The sequence below is a fragment of the Dryobates pubescens genome, chromosome 12 (assembly GCF_014839835.1).
Source record: "Dryobates pubescens isolate bDryPub1 chromosome 12, bDryPub1.pri, whole genome shotgun sequence".
Classification (NCBI taxonomy): domain Eukaryota; kingdom Metazoa; phylum Chordata; class Aves; order Piciformes; family Picidae; genus Dryobates; species Dryobates pubescens.
The window spans coordinates 11,397,864-11,424,135 of NC_071623.1; the positions used below are offsets into that span (position 1 = coordinate 11,397,864).

A 26,272-nucleotide genomic window follows, 5' to 3' on the forward strand; every position below is an offset into this window, starting at 1 on the left:
TGTCCCTCTGTAAGGCTTGTGGATTTTCTTTCCATGATTTCTAATTTTATTTCAGAGGAGTAAGTGAAAAGATGAAATAAGGCTTCCTACCCAAATGATGAGTAAAAGACAAGAAAAAAAAGTTAAAAAAAAAAATCCCTTGAATTTCCTTGAAAAAATTGAATTGCAGAAACTGAAAAACAATTAGCTGCCTCTTATTTATTTCTTTTTTAACATTTTTGAAGACCATATGGGAAATCGAAAACCTTCAGAGAAAAAGAAGGTCTTCAGAGAACATGTATGGATTTGAGTCTTGTTATTTTCAAAATGAGTTTCTGTTCTGTTTTTTAAAGATTCCTTATAATTCAGCTACCAAGAGCCAGTGAAAAAAGAATTTCTCAGTTGTTCCTGGGTTACTACAGCTGCTTTCACAAGTCCCTACTCAACACATGACACAGTTTTATGTGTCTCCATAGCTGGATAAATGAAATAAAAATAAAGTGGTTAAGTAATGATCTCAATTTTAAGTTCAATTTTCTGGTTTTAATCTTTTTTAGGAGTAAGTAGAAGTTTTTAAATGCCAAATTCCAAGCCTTGCCAGAAATATTACTTAGATCTAGGAGACAAACTGGTATACAGCAAATGATTCTCTAAACAACAGCTTTGTCCCCCTTATTTCATCCAGGCCTAACTACTTTCAACAGCACTCGTAGTTACTGTGTGACAAGAAATCTGCAACATTTCTGCATCAGTAAGCAGAAAGTGAAATGCAAATTTTTTTGTGTATGACTAATCAGTACAAGCTTACATTCAAACACATATTACAGATTTCATTAAAATGTATTTTGTAATTTTACTAAAAGTTTGGAGTTTTTTCCAGAAAACCAATGTTGTGTTTGTAACGCTCCAGCTCAGATTTTCAAATCACAGTGCCTAAATTCAGCTATGCGTATGCTTACTTCAACTATTTTGATCTTGAAGTGCTCTGAATTCTGCTATATATATTGATTTCAGAAACCCATTTGTACAGAAAGAGCTACTTCTGTCCAAGCACCTAAATAATGATTAACGTATCCAACCTGGAGCTTGAGAATGTGATCAATATTTATTATCCATTTTTGTCTGAGCCATTAGGTAGTATTCTAAACTTCACCAGGCTGTTTCTGTTAGGAAGATACTAATAAGGGTCTCACATCAAATAGATTCCTGTTTATTTCCCAGGTCTGTGCTTGAAGTTTGTAACAAAAGTCTCCAAAATCCCTCTTGATGTTTATGCTGGCATCCTGGTAACTTCAATCAGCAGACACCACAGGTTAATGTTCCAGAATCTGAGTTTGCCATTAGGCTCAAAAGAAGCCCTTCATCTGATTCTAACACTGTCCTTTTCTGACCAGATTAGTCTATACCTTGGCATGTGGTCCCCTGGACAATGCTTTCTACCATTTCTGCTACGTAAGAAGCAGAAGTTAAATGAAAGTGTTCAAATTATCTACTTCTTCACCAAATTTGCTATTCACTGTCACCAGTTTCCAAGATAAAAATATAGTACTTCAACAATATGATAAAAGTAAAGAAACCCAAGAAAATCCACCCTTATTTCTCCCCATGAATACATAGATCCCAGAAAGGAAAATTAGTGGTACTTTGCTAGACAGAAACTGAAATTCAAAGCTCAAGGTTGGAAGAAGCATGGTGGAAAGTCAAAGAGTGGCTGCAGCTTTCATCATGGTGTTGGAGAGATAAGAGAATTAGGAAGTGTTTCCATAAAGACAATCAGTCATTTGCTGTTGCCTCTCACACATGAGTCACAAAAGTCAGAATATTTGCTGCACCCTCAAAACAATCAGATTACAAAAATGGTGCTCTACATTCCACTCTTAAGCATCAGGCCTATAATTTAGGGAGTATCTTTGAATGCAACATCACTTCAGCCACTAATAGTCTTGGCTAGCTGTCATTGTTTCTCACAGTAGTATATTGCACACATTTTATTTCCTCAGGTTCATTATGCATACAAATATCTCTTCATATAGAGAAAAAACTTACAGCAGAAAATATATAAAGAAAATATTTGCTGCAGATTAAACTGTTATCCCACAGTTATAACACTAAAATGTCTAACCTTTAAGAAGCGATGGTTAGCCTCCTTCAGCGTACTCTCAATCCTATGTTTTTTGTCTGGGTTCAGTGATGCACTTCCAAGTGCTATTCCTCCAGTTTCATTTAATCGTTTCAGTATTCCCTTGTGTGGTGGCAGCTCTTCAACTCTTAACTGAAACAGACAAATACAGCAGTTAAGATGAACTGTGGTAGAATTTCCATCTCTCTTATCTTCACCTTTATCGATTTGTGTATCAGCTGAAGGAATAAACTCAATTCAAGACCAAATAACAATTGCTTTGTGAATGTAGAAGGCTAAAACTCCCCAGTGGATGGAGGCTAAAATCTCACATTAGTGGATCAAGCCTAAAGAGAGTCTTAAAACCCACAACATGGGGTTTCTCAGGATATGAAATCATTGTTACATGTGTTCCACATATGGACACTCAATAGCTTGTGTGTATGAATTTTACCCTTTTTTTGTTTTGTTTTGTTTTTTTTTTTAGTATGAAAAAGTACTTTGGAGAAGAATTTTAACATGCTTCATGCTGTGAACACTCAGACAATATGTGGTGAAAAGTCCTCCGGTTTCACCTCATACTGAAGAGTGTTTGTGAATGTTCATTAAAAATCAAAACCAAGTAATGCCAAGAGATGCAAGGCATCTTCTAGAAGTACCTCCTCTCCATCATAAGGCTGTTGCTGCAAATTTGTATTGTCAAAGTAATTTGATATATCAACTAAGGCTAATTTCACTGAAACACAAGTTTTTCAAGGTTTTTTTTTTGTTTTTCCTTTGTAACATAAGCAGGTGGCTTGAAACGAGACACACTGCAAGCCAATGCATTATTATTTGCTGCATTAGGATGTATTCTTTTGCGTAGCTCCAGAAGAACAAGGTGGGCGGTAAAAAATAAGGTATAAATAAAATACAATTACACTTTTAATTTTGAGTTATTTATCCCTTGGGAATACTACACCATAAGTTTATCTTTTCAGTACATTTCCCATTACTGTTCTTATTTTAGTATGATCAATACATATTTGCACCCAAATTTTGCAATTCCACTACCTTGATTTATCTAAAAAAAAACATGTTAAATGAATGTTGTGTTTGATGGCAAAAGTCTTCTCTGAAGACAGAATCTCATTTTATTCAATGTATAACTGATACAATAAGGAAACATTAAGAACAAGACTCACAATACCTTCACTTTGCTAAGGCAGTCTCTTAACTGGTCTTCATTCCCTGGTTCAAGGGGTGTACAAATAATGGTGTCTGCTTCCTTTAACCATAAAATCAACTTGTTCAAGTCCTCTTGAAATTCTGACAAAATATTCTTTTCTTCCTCTATCCTGCAATAAAACCATGAAATTAATGTTTCTGGGGTGTTTTTTTTGTGTTTGTTTGTTTGTTTTAATGCTGAAGTGTTTATCCATACTAAAAGAAAGACTATGGAAAGGAACATAAATCTTATAATTTCTATTAATTATTGTTAAAAGTGTGTCACTTTCTTTACTTTCTTTTAAATATAAAAATTATCTGATCAGCATCCTTCTAACATGCTATTAAATGAATTTTTAAGGCGGGGGGGGGGTGGGAGGAGGGCGGGGAAATCACCCTACATTCAGCTTCTGGACTGCATACAGCAGGGAGCAAACAGGTATATCAGAACTATAACTGTTAACAATTCAGAACAGATTCTTGTGTGAGCTAACAGCACGAAAGTCCAGTGTCAGAAAGGAAAAATCCTGGCTCCAAATTTTAATAAACTGAATAAACTGCATCTTTAAAGTTGACACTTCAACCTATTTGGACATGCTCTGCAAGCAGATATTTTGGTGACCATGCGTCCTGGATAGGGTTACGGTTTTGGTTTGTGCTGGGGTTGTTTTTTTTCCCCGCCTTCATGAGAAGCTGGGAGAGGATACATCCAAGACAGCCACCTGAAACAGCCAGTGGAGTAATTGATACCACACTGACATCATGCCCACCAATAAGGGAAGGGCTGTCTGGGCAAGTTCAGGTGCTTTGACCAGGGAACTGTGAAATGCCAACAGTTTGAGGGCTGAGCTGGCCCATCATCGCAGTCAGTGTTGCATTTTGTATCCCTCACAGTATATATTGTTTCATTAGTGTTATTGATCTCCCTGACAGTTGTTATCTCTGTGCTATTCTATTAAACTCCCATCTCAACCCACAGGGCTTTGATTTTTCTCATGTTGGGGGAAAATCTCAACTCACCACACTTCCCATCCCACCAGGGAGAGAATAGTTGTGTTAGGAGCTGTGTGGGGCTCAGCTGAAGTTGGGCCTGAGCGCAGTACTTTGTGTGAGGCATTCCATTTAAGTAAGGTTACAGTCTTTAAGAAGGAATAGGATAGACTTTCTTTCACCTAAATTTAGATGTCTACTTTGTCTACATCTACAGATTAGCTGTTGATTTTCTCACCCAGATTCTCTTCATGCCAGGCAGCATTTTTAAAGTGCGATACACAAATTCATCTTAGATGATTACAATAGGAAGAGGTAAATTCTGCCATACAACCTTTTTTCTTTTATTAAAGGAAATCCAACTGAAAAACTAAGACATAAACATTGAAAGTGTCTAAAGTAAGACTACTTTTGTGATGACTGCATGGAGATCTGAACTTTTTGTGCTTGAGCTTTCAAAATCATCAAGAAATGCATGAAGAAAAAGTTCAAAGGCAGCAGCAAAAAGCATTAACAGAATGTGAGGTGCTGGGAATTTAAAATACAAGTGGATCTCTTCTGAAAGAAAAAAAATGGTTTAAATAAATTACTTATAATTTATTCTCCAAACTATTTACAAAACAGAAGCTACACTCAGTCTTACCTGTATGGAAACATTAAATAAAAAGAAACAATAATTAATAAACTATTTAATAATAATGTGGGGGTTTGCTGCTGTTATTTTATTAGGGTTACTTGAGACCAAAGCAAAAGATGTAGAACCAGGCTGGGTTTTTTTTAAGGAGAAAAAAATCCCAACAAACAGTTCTTTTCAGGATCCAACTGGGTTTGAGAGGTTAGATCATTTATTACACATAATAAGGGGTTTATTAGTGTTTTAAGAATATAATTCAACATTACATTAGAGAATCAAGGTCAAGATTATTAATGTATTATTTCTGAATGCAAAAATGTATTAAAGCAGAATTAAAATGGGTTTAACTTTCTCTAGTTTTCCATATCTGCCATGATGGTCAGCCTCCATAGAATCCTCCTGAAAAGCCAAATGAAATTGCAGCTATTTTAAACTATGCCATAATTTATGTACAAATTATTTGTTTTGTTTTGTTTTTCCAGGAAACTGTGTTTTCTGGTGACCAACTTAAGGAAATGTATCACTTTACAAAAGATATATGAATAAGCTTCAGGCAAAAGAGAATGAATAAATGTGTCAGCTTTACATTATCTAACAAAACATACTGAAAATAATAGTTGCTTGACACACTTGTCTGTGCACATGCGCACAGATACAGCCTGACAAGCAGTTTAAAAGCCTTTATTGAAGCATCTATAGCTTAAAAGTTAGTATTCAAGCAGAACAGTCAACATCTGTCTTAAATGTGTACATCCAAATCCCCCAAACATTTCACCCTATATTACAAAATCTCATTTTAATTCATTAAAATCCTACATGCCCTTTTTTTTTTTTTCCCTCACTGTAATTTCCAGATAATAAAAGTATTCAAGTGACTTGAATTGTTCCACATTTATTTACAAGAAAAGAAAGCTGCTTTCTAAATGTTTTAAGTACAGGAGGGGAAAATGAAGGAAGAAAAACTGTGTAATTTGTAAAATTCCTTTTAAACAACATCATCCTGGCTGTAATTTAAAATGGAGGAAATCTGTTTTGGTCATGTGGAAGTCAAGTCTCCATAGCAGTTTGCCCTGCACTAACTGTTTCTCTTCTATCACAGATGTCTGTCTCAATCAGACTGCTTCCTGATCCCCATTTCTTATATTCAAGTATCTGTGACACACTACACCTGAAGCAGTATACTGAGCTCAGGCACCATTTGTGTGCCTACACCTCACCTTTGCCATATGAAGGCCATTTTTTCACAGCCAAGCTTGCACAAAGGTGAAGCAGTCACCCAGAATGTTAGAGGCACTCACTTTACCACCACCACAGTGCCCAAATCACCCGTGTCATCACATGAGTGGCACATGCTCTGTCCTGCTTTGGGAACACCTCTACCAATCACCCATAGGTAGGGAATGAAGGGGGATTCAAGAATAAGAAGCGGCACCCACCACCAAGAAGACATTGACCAGATAGGACACTGTTGGAACTCAGAGTGGTGATACTTTCCTCCTCTTACCACTGATCATAGCTCACTTTTCTCTTCTCTCTCTCTGGCATTCACTGGGTAATCACCTTGCCTGCCTTAAGAACCACTGTATGAGCACAGTGATCTGTACTACACAGTAATTAATAAACTTCCAATCATTCTAGTCATCTTGATGTCACTGCTTGGTATCACTAAAGAGCTTCCTATCAACCCATCTTCTGAGGTCAGGTTGTGACAGGTCAGTTGAAAAAATTTTAGTAGTGAAAGGGGCATAAGTTGAACTAAATTTTATTTCACAGCAAAAGAATCATCTGATTTTATGTTACAAGTAAAAAAGTTTTACAGTTTTGTTTTGTTTTTTTTTTTTTTAAGAGGGAAGGAGTTTGTTGTTGAAATGCTGACTATCATAAAATAAAATGAGGAGCATAGATTTCAATGATTATTTTACACAACTTACAAACTAGCAAGAGTTTTGCTAATGCTTTACCTGCCTTCCATGTCATTTGGTTTATTGTATTTCCTTAACAAGACATTCTTGCAAGATAGAATTTCTGTACCAGATGAATGAACACTTCACAGGCTCTGCAGACTGCTCTCCAAAACCCTAGATTACAAACCAGGGTAAAGTACCAAAGGCAAAACTCTTGACTAGACTGTGCTATTCAACTGCTACCTCACAGTCTGGCTACACTAAACAAGCCATATCTTAAGGGGACCTGAAAGAGATGATATCCACCATGCATGAGACAGCCTTTTTGGGATGGCAAGACAAGAACACACCACTACAAAGGTGTTCTTGAAGAAGAGTGTTCTTGCATTGAATTTGCAAGAAACAAACACTTCTAGAAAGTGTCTCCAGCTACTAACGACTGGACTTTATGATCTAATAGATCTTCTCCAATCTAAATAATTCTATTGTTCCAAACCCATCTTTTTTTTTTTTTTTCTGTACTTAAAAAAAACAACTTCAATAACATATTCAGTGAACATCTTGGTAAGAAAATAAGCTAAAATGAAAGTACTATGAATTGATGTTTCTCAGTAATTATAAGTAGCCCACCCTTTCAAGGCTTTTTCTATACAGCCCAATTTAAAGACATTTGCTCTTTATTTCTAAAATATGAAGCATTATTTCTGTGTTTGCCTTCAAGTTTAATGCTTTTATATAATTTATTTAAGTATGTATTAGCGATAATAATGAATGTGATGCTTAAAACTCTCCATCCCCAATGAAGCGGTAGATGTTTTATTTCCTGAGTCAGTTCAATGCATTTAGATAAGAGAAAAGCATTTTCTTCTTGAAATATTGGCTATGAATTATAAATATTCTTAATATGTTTTCATGAAATGGGTTTGCAGTGATTATGGATGAAAAAAAAATATATATATACAGAAAAGCAAGTGCAGAATGCATTATTAAGTATTATGAAGTCCAATAATAAATCATGCATTGAGTCATAACAAATAAAAAAAGTTCATGCAAAGGAGATTAGTAAAAGGCACTACAGGTTTAAATGGAGATTGCTTTTTTTTCCTTGCTCAGCTGATATATCCATAGATTGCTACTACCTCAAGCATTTCAGATGGATTGTACCTGGAATATTAGGTAAGCAATAAATTTAAATCTACCCTTGCACTGGACAAGTTTTTGTCAGCTAGTGTTCAAGAACCAGATAGAGGGGAATTGCATTCTTCAAGGTTACAAGCAGTTTAGGTAAACAGAGTTTAGCCATCTCTTTCAGGAAAATGAAAGACCCTGTGGAAACAAGGCAGAGGACATTGGAAAGTGTGCATTAATAGTAAAAGAAAGGAGAACCCTACTGTTCCAGCCAAGGGTCATAGTATCATAGAATCATTTATGTCAGAAAAAAACCTTTGAGATCTAGCTCAGTCCAGCCGTCTCAAGTCCACCACTAAACCACGTCCCTAAGTACCCCATCTACATGTCTTTTAAATGCCTCAGAATGCTGCTCTGCAGATCATGGAACTTCTCAGCTTGGGTGAAAAGACAAGACAGGCACAGCTGTGGAAAACAACCTTAATTTATAGATCTTGGGAGCTGACATATTTTGCCCCTGTTCCCATTGTGCTTTGAATCCCGACTGGAAAGCCATTTGCCCACAAGGAACCACATCAATGCTGTTATTAACTGTGATTCACACACACTTGTTGGGGGATGATTATCATTCATGTACACTGCACTTTCACAAAAAACTAATTCAGCAACCTACATGTAACAATTCTACTGCAAGTGGAACTAAATGAATGATACTCCACAGCTAAAGGCATCCAGAAGTAAAATTTTCACAACTAAATATATGACTTCAAGTGCAGAATTTCAAGGCTCAAGAGAGGTCCTTGTGCAGAATTAGATCACAAAGAAGCATAAAGAGACTAAATAGAACTGCCCTGGTGGAAAAGCCCACTAGGTTTAAAAATATTTCAGAAAGTAAAAACTGACAAATATGAAACCGTTTATTATTTTCAACTACCACTACAGATCTAAGAGTTTGAAGGATGTGCACAGGACAGAAGTTAAGACATTTTACAACTGAATAAATCATCCCTCTGGAGCTGCAATCACATTGTGACAGAAGTCAGTGCAGCATGGACAGACAGTCACTGCCTCATGGGATCAGTACCGGTGGGATCAGCAGCTTTTTCCAGCTAAAGAAAGCTACAGACATGCTGTGCCTTTCCTCCATTCTTCAAGCTGTATCTCCCCCCTGATTTAAGCTATTCAGACAGTATTTCTCCCCCCATCCTAACCTACTTTGTCTTTTGCAATAGACAAACTAGGCAGTAAAGGTTTACATTTCTTTATATTGTCAGAGGAAAGACTTGCACTGACATTCCAGAGAGGACTCTGGAAAACAACATACGCTATGGTCTTATTTTCCTGTGGTAAAAAAATTCTTGCCAGTGTTCCTAGGTGCTTTCACAAGACAATATTGCAACTTTTAAACAATGCTGTCTTCAAGAACAGCTCCTTTTTATGGTTTCACATGCTGCAACTGCAGAAAGTTTCTGTTTCAAAGATCTGTGATGTTGATGCAAAAATTAAAAGCTATAATAAATATAAATAATAATATGAATGAATATTGTATATATTTAATTGTATTTACATGTTAAAATTATTATTTATTAGAAAGACTAATTGTTTGATCAACTAGGTAGCTGAATTTAACCTAATTTAATGTTCAGCCACAGTATTTTGGCTAATGGCAACTAACTTTCACAAAGGGAGCAGATTTACTCTGAGGAGTAAAGAGGAAAACCTGCTAGATGGAGATTCTTATCAGTCAAGTAATCAGCTAGATTTATCATCTAGTGATTTGGGTTAAGCTACCAATAATTCAAAGAGGACTTGGCAATGAAGTTAATATTTCAGGATCCACAATATGAAAATCACACCTAGTTACAGACTTAACATTCAGAGTGACCTGCAGGAAAGCCAATAATTGTGATTCTTTTAGAAATAGGAACTCAGTGCTATTAAATAGCATAAACTGTGTGACAAGAAATCTACTGCAGAACAGGAATTATTGATACTATGAAGCCAGAAGCAAAGCTGATGCAGTTAACTCCAGAATTTTTATGTTTCAAATGTGCTTCAAAGTTGAAAAATATTGCATCAGCTGCCACTTTCAAAATGGTTCCTAATTAAAAAGTTGGTGATTTCTGTAGACAGCAATGGCAGCAGGAATGTGACAATGACTCCCAGTGTGTTTTCTATAGTTAAACAGGGATTAGTAAAATCATGCTGCTCTGGATGTCCAAAACCAGTTTTTACTCTCAAAATAACTCACCATCTTAGTGAAGAGAAATTATTCATCCTATACATAAGAGTCAATATTTATAACTATGCTTAGAGTTTGAAAATACTGGGTTTAAAAATACATTAGTGTATTAACTGAAATGCTAGGCAAATTTTTGCTTCTCTGAACAGACTCTAAATAAAAAGTTCTGCTTTAGATCCAGAATGAAATTCTAAATTGGCAAAAAGAAATAGCTGGGTTTTTTTTAACATAGTATGTACTAATATTTACTAGACATAGGAGCCCACTGCTGCTCTTTTTTTATTCTCATAAACAAAATATTCCAAAATAACTGCCTAGAGATTAAACAAACACAAGCCACTGGTGCCAAATTGTTCTTCACAGCAAAAAAAAACAAACCCAAAAACCTAGGAGAAGATATTTACTATAAAACCAACAAAATCTTCCAACACTATTTATGCAAATATCACAAATAGCAAACATAGAAACTTGAACACATTTTCAGGAACTGTTGTTTAGGATTTCTAGAAACATAAGCCATATCATTCAAAAGTCCTAATGCTGCTGGACTGGTATGTCCCTGCAGAAGGACCTTGACAGGCTGGACAAATGGGCAGAGTCAAATGGCATGAGATTTAACACATCTAAGTGCTGAGTTCTACACACTGGCCACAACAACCCCATGCAGAGCTACAGGCTGAGGTCAGAGTGGCTGAAGAGCAGCCAGGCAGAAAGAGACTTGGCATTACTGGTTGACAGTAGGCTGAAGATAAGCCAGCAGCGTGTCCAGGTGGCCAAGAAGGTCAATGCCATCCTGGCCTGCATCAGAAATAGTGTGGCCAGCAGAAGCAGAGAAGTCATCCTGCCCCTGTACTCAGCACCTTGAGTTCTGTGTCCAGTTCTGGGCCCCTCAGTTTAATAAAGATGCCGAGTTGCTCGAACATGTCCAGAGAAGGGCAACAAAGCTGGTGAGCAGTCTGGAGAACAAACCCTAGGAGGAGAGGCTGAGGGAGCTGGGGTTGCTTAGCCTGGAGAAGAGGAGGCTCAGAAGAGACCTTATTGCTGTCTACAACTACCTGAAGGCAGGCTGTAGCCAGATGGGGGTTGGTCTCTTCTCCCAGGCAACCAGCACCAGAACAAGAGGACACAGTCTCAAGCTGCACCAGGGGCGGTTTAGGCTGAATGTTAGGAAGAAATTCTTCACAGAAAGAGAGATTGGCCATTGGAATGGGCTGCCCAGCTAGGAGGTGGAGTCATCATCACTGGAAGTGTTTAAAAAGAGACTGACTGAGGCACTTAGTGCCATGGTTTAGTTGATTAGATGGCACTGGGTGATAGGTTGGACTTGATGATCTTGAATGTCTTTTCCAACCTGGTTAATTCTGTATTCTGCTTCCTGTGCTTCAGTACTGCAGCTCTGAAACTTTTATGAAGAACTCTTATGAAAGCAGGTTATGGGTTTAAGAACTGGGATGTCTTAACCATAGAGAGGTCCTCCTGGGCAACTGGACAGCCCATCCATCCCAAGGGGGATGGCCTCAGAAATTACATTATTCTATCCCATAATATTGCATAATTATCTTCTATATGAACTGGCTGCATAGTCTGGTTCTGCCCCATTTCCTCTCTCTGCTCCCTTCCCGATGTGGACTGCTATCTCTTGAGATGCAGGCGAGGTTTGTGACCTGGTTTCAGCCTTGGCAGAGCTAATTTTTACTGCATCATTTGGGCATGGGGGCAGAGGGCACTGGGGTACTGAGACCTGGTTGGGGGGAGGGTTTGGACAGTGATGGCCTAGGGGGCTTTTGGAGAAAGCCCAGGCTAGACAGCTGGGCCGAGGTGGAATAGGAATTGTTGGGTATTTTTGTACTTTTTTTTTTTTTTTAATTGCTGCATATAGTTGTGAATAGTACTCCCATTGACATTTCCAATCCTCTGTGGAGCATTTTCCTTTACTACTTTGGGAAGGAGTAAAGAGCATCTGTCCACTCCCTAAAACGACGACAAGACAGAATCTTGACTTTTCTGATGCATGCAGCCTTACTCCTTTTGGTTGTATTGGACACAGCATTATGTTAATTACAGTGTTCTTCACTGACAAGTGTATGTGTACTTGAGAGGTCAGATGCTCTTCCCAAGTCAAAACAGGCTGTCTAAAACCAGCTAATCAAAGCTTTTTCCTTTTTTTTTTTTTTTTAAAGTGAAGCTGAGGCAGATGCTATTTTATGCTGAGATCTGTAGGACTGCAACTATAAAATGAAGACAAACTGGCTCCCCATAATTTTAAAAGCAGAAGCACAATTTCAAATCTTTCTGAGGTAGTCTCTCTGCCCTGATTTCAGGAGAAGTCTGAGAATCAATCATGTAGTGCCACGGTGTGAACCACACAATAAAACCCTCTTTCCTCAACCTTACCAGATTACCCAAAACCTAAACTCTCAGTGATGGCTTTACTCTTTTGTTTTCCTATCACTTATCCTATTATGTAAAGCAAATAACTCAGTGTAGTGATGTAATGGTACCCTAAAGAGAAACCTGGGAAATGGAAAACATCAAATATGTTAATTCTGTCGCACAAAAAAAGGCATGGCATTCAGCTCAATGCACCTGATAGCAAAATTATCGAGCTGCATAGTATTTGAAAGAGAAATCAAAAAGATTTCCTGACTCCTAGCAGGGACAGCAATTGGCAAGATCCCTTTATCATCTTAAGTACACTGCCAGTTTTATCACCCTTATGAATTCAACTACAGCCCTTGAAACATTTAAAACTTGTCCTAGTGATAAAGAAGAGATTTTCACTTTGATGACTAATTCAAAAGTGTATCAGTAGGAATGAGTTTTATTATCTGAGAAATGTGGGATGTTTTCAACCTGAGATATTCCAAGAATTTTTTTAATAGATGTTTAATATATGTATGCACAGAAGGGTTTCAGAGTACAGAGTTAAAAAAAAATAATTCATGTCCTACTTGTCCTAGTTAGGGACAGTCTGTAGTCTAATAACTAAAAGATCCATTGCAATGAACGGGAGCTGCAGGTGTGCTTCATAATTTATTTTGCAATTTGTTCTTGGCCTACTAGAGTATTACTTCTATTACAAATAACATCCAAAATGACAAGTACCATATTATGCAAGCCACAAAAAGAAAGCACTTTCTATACTAGGTAAACCAGTTAATCAAATAAGGAGTGTTAACTCTATAACTGCTTACACCGTTTGAACGAGCTGATTTCTATCACTCCAATGATATTTGGAGCAACAGACACATGTAATTTCTAGGTGTTTATATTCATAGAGGAAATAACAAATTAAAAGTGAATTCTTATTAGGGCAGTATGGGCTTCCAAATCTGAGCCTAAACAAACTGGAATAAAGAACACAAGCTACATGTTGACGCAGACAGAGACAGACCAGCTCTAAAGACAGCAGTTGGAGTACACCTTGATGGAAAAGCAATTGACTGAGCAATAAGATGTCATTTCAGTAGCTGGTCCTATGAAACTGAGAAGATCCACCTCCAGCATAGATCTGCATGTTGTTATATGCTACTGCCTTATCCTTTGAAACTACTCTAAGTTCTCAGAGAGCTTTTAAACAACTTCTCTGCTGGCAATGGTTTATTTCACTAATTCTGAAAAGTATCACATATTGGTTTTGATGGAACAAACTATAGCAGAGAAGCACAGAATTTCAGATGCAAATTTTGTTTTTCTATGTGGCTGCTTTTCTCAGGCACATTGCTTTGTGTTTTCCAGATTAAAACATGGATGCTTTCTGTTTGTATTTCTAAATTCATATGGCCACTTGGTCAACTACACTGACTGGACAGCTCTATATATAAATATTATATACATCATATTTCTGGAATTGAATGTATTAACATTCAGTATTTAATATCACATAGTAAATTGAATTAGAAGAATATTTTTTCCTAATATCATTTTGCCTGTAGGGTGCTTCACATATTAGGGATTAGTTGTCTTAACAGTATCACATTGAATCAATAACAATTTTGAGGCTAGTCCACAAAATACTCTCTCTCTCTCTCTTCATACATATATATTCTTAGTATCATTAATAGTCTGTTAAAATGGTTAATTAGTGCACAAACATTCACTACCCATTTCAAATAAGCTTGTGTTTTCATTAGGAGATTTCAGAAACCATATCGAATGCACCTTGCATCTCATGTAATTTCCCCATTGTCAACAATATGACACCAATACCATAGCAACCTGTAAATACTTTCTGAAAGACATCAAGTGTTTACTGTTTTTAACTGCACATAAGCAATATTGGACTTATTTTGGAGGTGTCAGCTAGAGATAGAAAATAAGCAACTGAAGGAGTGGGACAGATCTGCATGTGTGACTCATATTCCCACTTTGACTTCCAATAATATTTTGGTTCCTTCTAACATTTTTGACAGTCAGCTGTTGATTTTGTGTTTATGGTATTTCCAAGATTATGAATTATTGCTTTTAGCAGTCATTACTGGGAATTTAAGAAGCCACCAAAACAGTACTTGACAACTTAGACAAAACATTTACTACAGGAATGAATTTTCTTTCTTTCTCTAAAGCATGTGCAAATATGCTTCATTTGGGTAAGGAATTTTAAACAAAGTAGTTGAAATAAAAAATAGCACAGAAACTTGAGGAAAGTCAGGGGTAAATAGCAAACAGTAAGAGATTTAGCTGCACTTCTTGTACATGCAATGCAAATTTTTTACCAGAGGAATTATTTTCTAATGATTTACTGTAAGAAATCTGAATGGTCATAAAAAAAAAAAAGGAGAAAATTCAGAAAATTCAATATGTAACTAATTTTATGTTGGAAAGCAAAAAATGGTATTTATTGACTTAACTGTCATGAAATCGCTTCATCCTAAGCCAGCTTTTAAATTGCAACGAAAAGCTTATCACAGCATTCAATATACTGAGTGTTCAAGTGAAGAAAACAAATCAGTAGTAGGTAAGGTGTTATGGCAAAAAAAAATAATACTTCGATGAAAATAGGAAAAATATTTAAAGTATATTTAATTTAGAACTTTTAAAAAACTATTATGTAGGACAGAAAGTTTCTAGGTTTATATTCAGAAAAATATTTGAAATAATTCTGGTAAACAGACTTTGTTCTGTCATTCTTTCCATAATAAGTTCAAATTCACAGGAGTAGAGACCTGAAGCTTCATTTTATCAGTCTCCTGATATAAATCCCATTAACTAGCTCTGCCTGGCCCATATATTCTTGCAGCACCACACTACAATAACGCTGCCTTGGGGCTTGCCACCAATCAGGCACTTGAGCTGCTCTGTTGACAAGCCACTGTCTCCCTAAGTCACCCAAAACTCAAGTGTCCCAGTGGTGTGACTCGGCACAGACACGCACAGTGTAATATTAGCTGATGCATCACAGAGGACAAAAAGACAGACAGCTTCTGATGGCACATGTTTGGAACATTGCTTTCCAAATGACTACTGGAACACGAAGAGGAAGAAACAGGGTTCCCCCCCGCCTTCTTTGATCTGGGGTTAGTAGCATTTATTCACAGGGCCCTTGCAACTTCCCCTAGATGCCAAAGTCTCCCTTTCAGTGTGTGTAATGCTGTTTTAGAGTACAAACACAAATTCCCTCAAATCATGCTGGCTGAAGCAAAGTGCTAACAAAAAAATCAATTAAGTTCTCAATTTGCTAACTATCAGTGTATCAGACTTCTAATCAAGTTTCACTTTATCCAACTGCCTAGTCTACTCCCAAGTTTGCAGTAAGATAAAATGACTAGATGGACTAAAATTACATTCTCACCTAATTCTTAGCTGGATGTATTAGACTGCAAGATACAGAAACATTAAACACTGAATTCAAACTTCCACAGCTTTGAAACTCTTAGATAAAAGCAAATGAAAGATAACATCCTACGCAAACATAACTCAAGCATAACCTCTTGATCTTCAGTACCAAAGAAAGGAGATTCAAAGCCAATTTTAAGTCTGTGCTTTGCCTGAGGTCAGTGTCTGGCCTTTTAAAAGTTAAAAAACAGCTTCTTTTTACTGAGAGGCAGTACAAGTTCCTCAAATAGTTTCAAGATTTAGTTTGTTTTCTTGCATGCTTTTAATTAAGTTGTATTTTTATGGTCCAAATCATTCTCAGTCATTAAATCTGTCAGACAATCACTTAGATTAATATCCATGTCTATTGAACCTATGATGAATTTCAGTTATTTATAGAATATCATGGGGTTTATCTGATTGACAGTTATTATGCAAGTAGTTTATGAAACGTTTATTGAAAGTGGATTAACATGTGGAAACTTTCAGAACTTGGACTATGGTGTGAAAACATCACTGGCTCCAATGAGTAGTTTCTTTTTCTCTGACTTCTTAACTCTATCTCCCTCCCCCCCCCCCCCCCCCCCCCCCTTTTTCCCTCTCTTTTTTCTTCTCATTTTCCCTCCGCTGTGGTTCAACCAAACATCCTTAAGACTCAAGAGACCACAAGTTTTTGTTGGCTCTAATAAACCCAACTCACCAGCTGTTTGGTGTTGGTTCACTTTAATTTACTCCAAGGGAATTCTTGAATCTTAGCACAACCTCTGCCATTGCCCAGGGTTGGTTTGGGATACAGGGTTATGACAGCAGCCTTTTCCAATGCCTCACCAGTTTTTCAGTAAAGAAATTTTCACTTAAATATCCAGTATGCATCTTCTCTTTTCAAGTCAACCAACCACAGAGTTCATAACGGTTACAGGAAATATTTTGAATTTACAGTGTTCTTTATCAGTGCAGTGGCAACAGCATGTTCTCACACAGACCACACAGTAGACCACTTAAAACTGCATCCTCAGGAAAACTGACAAAGTAATTCTATACAATTTCCCAAACGCATACTCCAGAAATGTAATCAGTGCATCAGAGCCTGAAGAATGCCCACGTGTCAGAAAATTTAGCATCAGATTGCCACCAACAAAATCAATATTAGATTGCAATAAAGAGGAGCATAGAAGATCACCTGCTTGCTTAGTCCATTTGCTTCATACTTCTCCAAAACCCACTACTGCTAATTTAAGAATTTTATAGAGTTGGGTGATAATATTTTCCTCCACAACTTTCTGAACTTTCTGTGATTGTGCACTTCAGATACTAAGAAATAATAACAATAAAAAAAAAAATTAATTTTACTGTATCCTATAGTTTCAACAAATGTTCTTTACTTCTGGTATTGCAGAATTAAATAACATGTTCCACGTTCAGTTTACCCACCACATTGATTTCATACACTTCAGTCATCCCTCCAGAGACCTCTTCAAACTGAGGACTCCCAGCTTTTTGCCAGTTGTAGCCCAGCTACTCACTTTAGGAAGTTTCCCACTATCAACTCGGTGTCTGTCTACCTGAGACAGCTAAATGTCATGGGCATCCTTGGATATGTCACCATATATCTCTTAATGAAAAATTAAGGTACTTTGGGTGGCATGGGTTTCAAGTCCTAAAAGGAAAGAACCTGGCTGTACTGCAAGCCAAATTAGAATCTTAGAAACATTTTGGTTGGAAAAGACATCTAACATCATGGAGTCTCACCGTTAAGTCAACTAAAGAACAACTACAAACAACAAGAGAAATGAAAAGTTCAATGACAACTGTAAGTCTATGTTTTTTTCATGCCTAGGATCATCAATAATTGAGACCAATCCAGAACACATTACATATTCCTGTCAACTAGGTTTCTTTCCTTTGAAACCCAGTCTGTGAGAGTGAAAAGATGAAGGAAAGAAGAAAAATTATATACTGGGAAGCAGCAGCTAGACTGAAAGTATGACCTGTTTCTAAGGTCTGGAAGCAAAATCTGTTTTCTTGCTCTGACACAGCCAGGAAGACCAAGTGATGACTAGAAGTACAAACTTCTCTGCCTTGTTGCACTGTAGTGAGATCTATGTGCATCAGAAATATTCATATCAATTTAACACAGCACTATCTATATTTCTTCTAGAGCAATGCATGCAGTCATGCAGAGTTCACTAACTGAGATCTCTGCAGTCATTGTTCTCAAGGTTACATAAACTATCATTCCAGAGGAAAACAAACCAACCAGTCACCAAACCAACCATACCAAAGGAGGAATGCATGGCCAAGGGGTTATTTAGCAACATTCATTGAGGTACTATAACTGTATTACTCCCATTTAACAGATACTAGGCTGTCTTAAAATATAGAGTGTGTAAAGAAATTCTATGTACTGCTAGATTGCCTTCAGCCCCAACAGCATTCTGATACACATTTCAATGAATGAAGGAAAGTTCAACACCAAGCTTTACTACAATTGGAACATATTTCATATTTTCAGACAAAGCTCAGTCACCAATCTCTTTCTTCTGTGCTGCCCAAGCACCTTACAGGGCTATTAAAATGATGTGTTATTGTTTTGAAAGTGTTAGCATTTACACAAGTTAAAGCTTGGAAACACAGATGGGTTTCCACTGCACAAAAGAGCAGTATTTAGCGTGATAAATAAAAGCCAAGGACTCCCCTGTGTAACAGGTAGCATCATTAGGGAAATACAGCATGAAGAAATATTTAAAGCACTGTTGTAGCTTCTAACAGCTGTAGATTACTCATTGCATCTTCTTTTGATATGTTCCAAGTGAAACTTTAATCATGATCAAATAAAATAATCACCTTAGAGGACACTTCCTCACCACTCCAGTGAACACCTTCACAATTTTGTCCCCTGCCTCCAAACCAAAAAAATTTGGCACATGGAGTGTTAGAAGTAACCAAACTGTTACACTACCAGTTCTTGTAGATCTTTAACACTCATTAATAGAATTCTGTTGGGAAGATTCCGAGTTTTAAAACAAGAAAGCTTTACCACTGCCTGTGTTTTAAAGCAGAATGCCATGCCAGTTTAGGCTTAGCACCTAGGTAAAGGACGTATGCTTTATAAAACCTATAAAACCTAAGCAGCAACATTTTGGTGTTGCTTTTTCTTTTTGGTTGTTTGTTTTAATTAGAAATACTTCTTTTAAAGAAGTCAAACAATTTGTATATTATTTGGCACTCACTCCAGCTTCCTGTGGCTGCATGAGAAAAAACAAATTGATCCCAAAGTGATTACAAATACCATTAAATTAACTAATCCATTCTTTTTATCCAGTCTACAAAATGCAGATATTCATCACATTAATGATGAGAAGCAAATTGGATTAGAATTAACTCTATGAACTAGTTAAGGTATTATTAATACCACAGGGACCTATTTTAATTACATATATCAAATATAAAAATGATGCATCAACTGTGAATTCTGTAAATGATGCTCCAACCTGCTCTTACTTTTAATCAAGCAACAGTGTACACTTGTCTGTCTTTTTTTAAACCTTAGGAGTGGTGGTCACTGACAGAAGTAGGTAAAAAAGAAAAATTAAATAAATGGCAGTGAGTGTGATAATTCATTATGAACAGGAAAACTCTAGAAATTGAGATCTCTGAACATTTAAGTCAGAAGCAAGTCTAAAATAGCTAAAAATAATTTTGGTCTCTTTTAACCTACCTTTTCTTTTTCTCTACCAGCTGTCTGCAGATCTCTTGCCACCTAGTATTCAAACTTTCCAGTTGTTCCTTCAGCACTTTAGCATCCGCTGCTGACGACTGCTCAATAATCTCTTCACCAGTTACGTTCAATGTTTTGACAACAGTTTGCTGTTGCCCAATGCCATCCTGGAGCTCCTGGAAAACACCCAACACGTGTATTCATTAAAATGTCAATCATTAAATAAAATGCTTCATCACATAGTGGACAGATGGAAAGAGGTGAAGGTTTTTGCTCTCTTTTGAATTTAAATGGAAAATCCAAAGACAAGTACACAGAAACACGTCTCACGTTTTTGTAACAAGTACCTTTTGATGCATCTCTACAGCCTTTTTTCTGCTCCCATATACTAGAGTGCTATAAATCATTACAATAATATTCTGTAGATCAATTAATAAGTAAAACTTGTTAACAAATTTACTTCTACATCCCCAAAGGTATGCACCATGTTTATTTAACAGCATGTGAAACACTGTAAAATTTAAAGTGCCCAGTGTCTGGAGATCCTGTTACCTATGAACAAAAATAGGTGATGCCAATAAAGCAAAGACTGTTCAAAGTACTTGTCCTGATTCCATTAAAGAACATGTTTGTCTCCACTTGTGAGAAGCCTGATAATTCATTCCCTCAAGGGGTTTTTATGGGTTTTCTCTTTTTATTGGCAGACTTGGAAGTTCTAAGGACAACTATTACATGGTTTCTACTTATGCAATGAAATTAGAAACTACCAAAAGATAATCAAGATGGACTATTTATCAATTTTTACTAAATGCATTGCTATACATTTTCTACACTTTCTACTATTAAGAAACAAAACCAAAAAACCACAACTATCTTACCTTACCTTACCTCATATTTAGAGCCAACACAGTTCTGAATCTGTATCTTAGATCTTAACATTGCATAACTCTTTCAGAAAGTTCATATTTATAAATAAGGAAATAAATCTTTTCATACTTTTAATCATCAGTAGAGCATGAGTATTTTTTTCACTTGAGTTCCCTCAAAATGTACAAGCAAGGAAGTGTAAAATCATTTTCAACAGTTTACTGCCAAAATAAGCAGAAATTGAAATAATTTCAGCAATCTACACTGTGGGGTTTAGACTTCTTATAGATTTCACAACCTCAGGAAGTGGGCTTGAATCCCAACTGCATACAAGATCATTCTAGTAAAATACCAAATCTACCTTTTCAAGAAGAAACCAAGGGTTTCATCACATCATACTCTGGAACAACAGTATATGCTTATTTTGCCTTTCTAAACACAAAGTACAAATTACAGAGCAAATCTGCATATTAACATGAAATTAAATTTGTCCATGAATTGGTTAAAACTGGCAAGATATAGCTTCCCAGGAGTGTAAAATATGAGCATAACTGCTACTTGTGCTGAGAGATAGATAGATACACACATACATACACAGACAAACAGATAGATATTTCACAGATTCGTGGAATGATTTGGGGTTGGAAGGAACCTTAAAGATTATTAATTCCAAACCCCTCACCATGCCCAAGGGCATCTTCTGCTAGACCACAATGCTGAAGGCCTCATCCAACTTGGCCTTGAACACCTCCAGGAAGGCGACATCCACCACCTCCCTGGACAACCCTTTCCAGTGTTTCATCACCCTCACTGCAAAGAATTTCTTCTTCATATCCAGTCTAAACCTACATTCCTCAAGCTTCAATCTATTCCCTCTTGTCCAATTACTACAAATCCTTGTAAAAAGTATCTTCCTGTCTCTCTTGTAGACTTGTTTCAGGTACTGGAAGGCAAATATACGGTCTCCACAGAGCTGCCTTTTCTCCAGGGTGAACAGACTCAACTCTCACAGCCCATCCTCATCCTTTTTTTTCCTTTTTTTTTTTTTTTAATCTTGTCCAGTAAATCTCAGGCATGAAATTATGACTGAAAGTTCATAAGCTGAACAAACACAAAGTTAACTTGTTTTAATTCAATCACTCCTCAGTTGTCAGCTGCATAAAGTCAGTTGCAAGCTCTGTCCCAGCTTTTGCACAAATATAACAGAGATGGCTTGGACACCAACACTAGTACAAACTGGGGCAAAGAGGTCCATGTCAGTTAGCTTCTGGGGCATTTACACACAGTCCTACACAGGAGTCATAGCCAAGTCAGAGGTATGCCCTGTTAAGACTAAACCTATTGTTCCTGTTTTGTTTTCTTAATTTCTTTTATGTTGTTACAGAAGAGAACTCCCCCAAAATTATTTTTGTCTTTTGTGCCTCTTAGTAAATACCCATTCTGTTGTTTTGTTGTTTTTTTTGTTGTTGTTTTTTCCTAAATAAATTCCATATTTTCAGATTAGAAGAGTAGCTGTGATGAACATAATGTTGCAGTAATCTTCACAAGATTCTATTATGTTTTGATAGGATGATAAATTTTTTTCTGCCGAATCCTAGACAATCTGCAGCAACCCAGTCACAATGTACCAAGCATCCTGCTGGCTCAGAGTGTCCCAGTACACTTTGCTTTGCCTGTGGAGCATGTAGTGTAAGATACAAGGTCTTCCAATATTCATAGAAGCCTCTTACTTTGACTATTGGATTTTCTTGTCTTTCCCTGACATACATTTAATACAATAATACCTGGTCCACTCTTTGGCTGTTATTTTCAGGTACATGTTTCATTGTTAGGAAGAAATAGCAGTAATGTTCAGGTAGTTTGCCTAAATTCAAAATGTCTGTTATTCAGAGAATAAAAAGTAATTAGCCTTTCCATTATACATCTTAGTTTTGATGGTGCCTAGCTTAAAACTAGTATCTAGTGCTTGTATACATTCACTGTATTTCACGTTAATTTTAGTGCTAGAGCCTTTGCATTATGCAGTAGGGAGCATAATGCTGGTAAATCATGCAGGTAAATGTGTGGTCTGAGGAAAAACTATATCACAGCAAGTGGCTTATTTCCAGTGAGGAGCAAGAAACAACTGTGCTATTGCATGCACCTCTAGGAACTTAAGATCTATAGCACTTGCAGAAAACAATAACTCAGAACAAAGCTACTACTTATATGCAGCAGGACTACTAATTTGGAGTAGAAGATCAAGGGAAGGAGAATAAAGAAGGAAAATTCCACTTCCTGAATGACAAAGTTTTTAGAATTAACATTTTTAGAAAACAGAGGTTATCTCTGCACCAGCTTTTTTAACTGACAGAAATAATCCCCAGTCAATACACAATTATATAGTAAAATGGTACTCAAACCTGTTTAAGTACTGTAACTCAGGCCTTCTCATGCAGTAGCAGCATCTTGTTATTTTTTCTCCCTCCTCCAGCATGCACCACAAAACCAAACCAAACAGAAATAAAACACACCACGAAAAAGACAAAAACAACAACAAACCATGCATGAAACCCCAAACCAAAACAAACCCACAAGGAAATGTTACATGTTTTCCACTCTTATTTCAATTGACACGTAATTAACCAGGGGGATGTTCTGATTTAGTGTGAAGTATATTAGGCAACAGACCATACAAAATTAGAAAAGAAAAGAATGGCAAAGACATCTTTGAACTTATGATCGCTAGTGCCAAAATAGAAACCTTGCACAGGATGCATAGGAAGGAAGCACACATAGGAGGGAAGGAAGACAGGCAGGAGAAGAGCAAACCTTCATCAAAACATGAGAGAAGGCTTCTGGACATTTGGATTTCAGATCACCATAAAGAATTGGTGATATTTTTTTTTCCAGGTAGTCTGTCTTTGTCACTGTTCACATGATTAAATGGAAAGATGTGCTGACAGAGTTTGTCTAGATTCCACAACCTAAGCAAACACAGATTTTTCTTGATATTGAGTCCTGTATAGAACATAGCAACCCATGAAGACATTTAGGTGTTATTTAGAAGTTGGGTTGGGTTTTTTTGTTTGGTTTTATTTTTTATTAAAGTGGGCAAAAATGGTTTTAACTGTTTTGCTTAAAGTCATATTTGCAACACTCGTTCCAAAGCGATGAACCACAAAGATGTTTTACACAACTTACATTCCATATCTAAAACTTGTCAACAACTGTAGTTCCCTATATGTTCCCCTCCACCCTCGCCACACACCTGCACGAGGACAAGATGATGGGAGCCTGCAAGAAGTTGCCTCCCATGGCCTTACAGTTTACAGTGGAATATTGACATTGATTCTGCTTCTTGTACTTTCACATGACATTTCACTCCTTTATATAGAAATAGCAAAGCAAAAAGGGATGTTGCCTTTTGGATTTCTAACTCAGAAGGTCGTCTGAGATACTTATCCTTGCAATTACACAGTTTCTAACCACTTTATGAACAGAGTAAGCAAACAAACTTAATTATAAATGAGATGTTTATATAAACACCTTGAAATAAAACAACTCAGAAAAGACCTCATCATATTCATACAGAAAGAGCTAATTACAATTTTGGGTGGATCACAGAGATTTCTATGTACTTTGTATTTTCAACATGCTACATTTTCAGCTACTAGAAAAAACAGATGATAATAAAAATATCTTTAATCTAAATGCCCGCCTTTTTAAATTTTGCTTTCTTCTTGCTCCCAAGCATAAGGAAGCAGTTAATATGGTATAGTTAAAGCAAGGTTTAAATTTTCTCCACAACTAAAAACTGCAAAACCAGCACATTAAAGGACTTCCACTTCTCATACAGATGGTGTTTACACTTTGATAATGACCTCAACTAATACAGTATAATTTAAAACTGCCAAGATGTTCATATGATGCTTCCTTGATTAAATTAATTTCTTTTTACTTTCCAAGACTGACCTCAGCTGAGAAATTACACACATACTTTCACAAAACTTCCAAGTGGAACATAAGCAAAAAGAAATATGAGGTAAACACAGGGGGAAATTTTCACCAAAGCCATAAGGCTGTTTCTGCCATAGCAGGGGACTCGGACTATAATCAGCTTGAAAACTCTGATCTAGTCCACTACTGGCTTTGATTTTTTGCTCTCACATGCACTTTATAGTTTAAAAAGCAACTCACTTTCCATCTCTACACTCAGTCAGTTGTACCTCCACTCAGAGCTTTCTACATCATTATTAGCAGTCCTGTGACTTGAAAAACCATCCTTGAGATAATTATGCAGTATAGTGAATATTAATAATCAAATCACACTTAAAGTTGACAAAATGTAATGCTATTCTTTAGAAAATGCTTTCCAACTACATAATATGTTGCTTTCCTAAGAAAATTAAAGATCTGAGAAACTAAATCTACAGGCATTCCCAGTGTCATCTTGGCAATGGCTCTCAGTTCATATGCGCAGTATCAGGTAGGAATCCACATAACAGTCCCCCCCCCCCCCCCAAGTCCTTCCCATAATGGTTTTCCTTTTATTATTTCAATTATTCCTTTTATTCAATTATTCTGTTTATTATTTCAATTATTCTATGATTTTACTGTTTGTTGCCATTTTATTTTTCATTCTACTTTTTTGTTTTCACCCTCTCCCAGTCAGCCCTGTGGGTTGCCTCTCCCTAACTACAAGCAAAGATCAATAAAAACCCCACAGTACTGGAGATCCTAGAGCTAGTCTTATTTGCCAGCTTACTGCACATCACAGCAGAGATATTTTGTGTTCTGGGGTTGCCATCCTTCTACTTATGGACTCTTGCCATTCAAGTTTTTACTGTTATATCACTTCTTTCTTTTAATCTTCTTTCTGTAATACCTTTAAATTTCTGAAACTGCATCAGTCAGTGAGACAGAAAGAACTTTGTCCTGAACATAGATGATCAGCTTATATCCTGAATAGAGGCTGTTAACAGGGCACACAAGGGTGCTCAGTTTAATGACATCTAAGAGTTACACCACACGAATTTCTACACAGCTGTGCACAGGGATTTTATAGATGCTTTCATTTGTCAAGGTCCAGTAGAGAACACCGGATACAGAAAGATGCTTGTACTTTTTGTGGAGCATGATGGTTCTCTGTGATTCACCTTGCAACATACACATTTGAAAAGCAGCACTGCATCCACATTGATTCACAGTACTTTACCTAACAAAATGAATGTGAGCAATATGCTCACAATAATGGTTCCTTAACAACATTTTCATATCTTCTTAAAGCTTTGACTGTGCCTTCTTAGTTTGGACAGCTGCCAATAACCTTACTTTACGAAGAACAAATAAAACTAATTAAAAAATATTTTAAAAAATATATATTGTCAAATCCAATCCCACATCAAACCATTTTACCTACTGCAGGAACATATCATTTCATTCATTCAGTTGTAAAGAACTCATTTTGTGTTATTTTAAACATTGGTAGGTTTTTTGGATTTGTTTGTTTTTTTTTTTTTTGTTTAGTGTTTTGTTTGTGTGTTTTTTAATGGACACTTATTAACAGTTCAATAGCTATGCTATTCTAATAATACTACACATTTGCTTAATCTACCGTCATCAATAGCCTGAAGAGTTAGTTATACTTTGTGTTATCTTATCCTTAGAAACTACAATTATTGTTGGCAAA

At 36.5% G+C, this 26,272-nt stretch overlaps 1 protein-coding gene across 7 annotated transcripts in view; it reads right to left on the reverse strand.

Moving 5' to 3' along the window:
- DMD (dystrophin) overlaps window positions 1–26,272 on the reverse strand; it is a 1,125,431-nt gene that overhangs the window by 394,824 nt on the left and 704,335 nt on the right. For all 7 annotated transcript variants that reach the window (XM_054165808.1, XM_054165807.1, XM_054165806.1 and 4 more), the window contains 3 exons: window positions 19,735–19,910; window positions 3,288–3,435; window positions 2,102–2,251 (listed from right to left, as the gene is read on the reverse strand). In XM_054165808.1, the coding sequence (XP_054021783.1) occupies window positions 2,102–2,251; window positions 3,288–3,435; window positions 19,735–19,910 (474 nt within the window). The remainder of the gene's footprint in view (window positions 1–2,101; window positions 2,252–3,287; window positions 3,436–19,734; window positions 19,911–26,272) is intronic.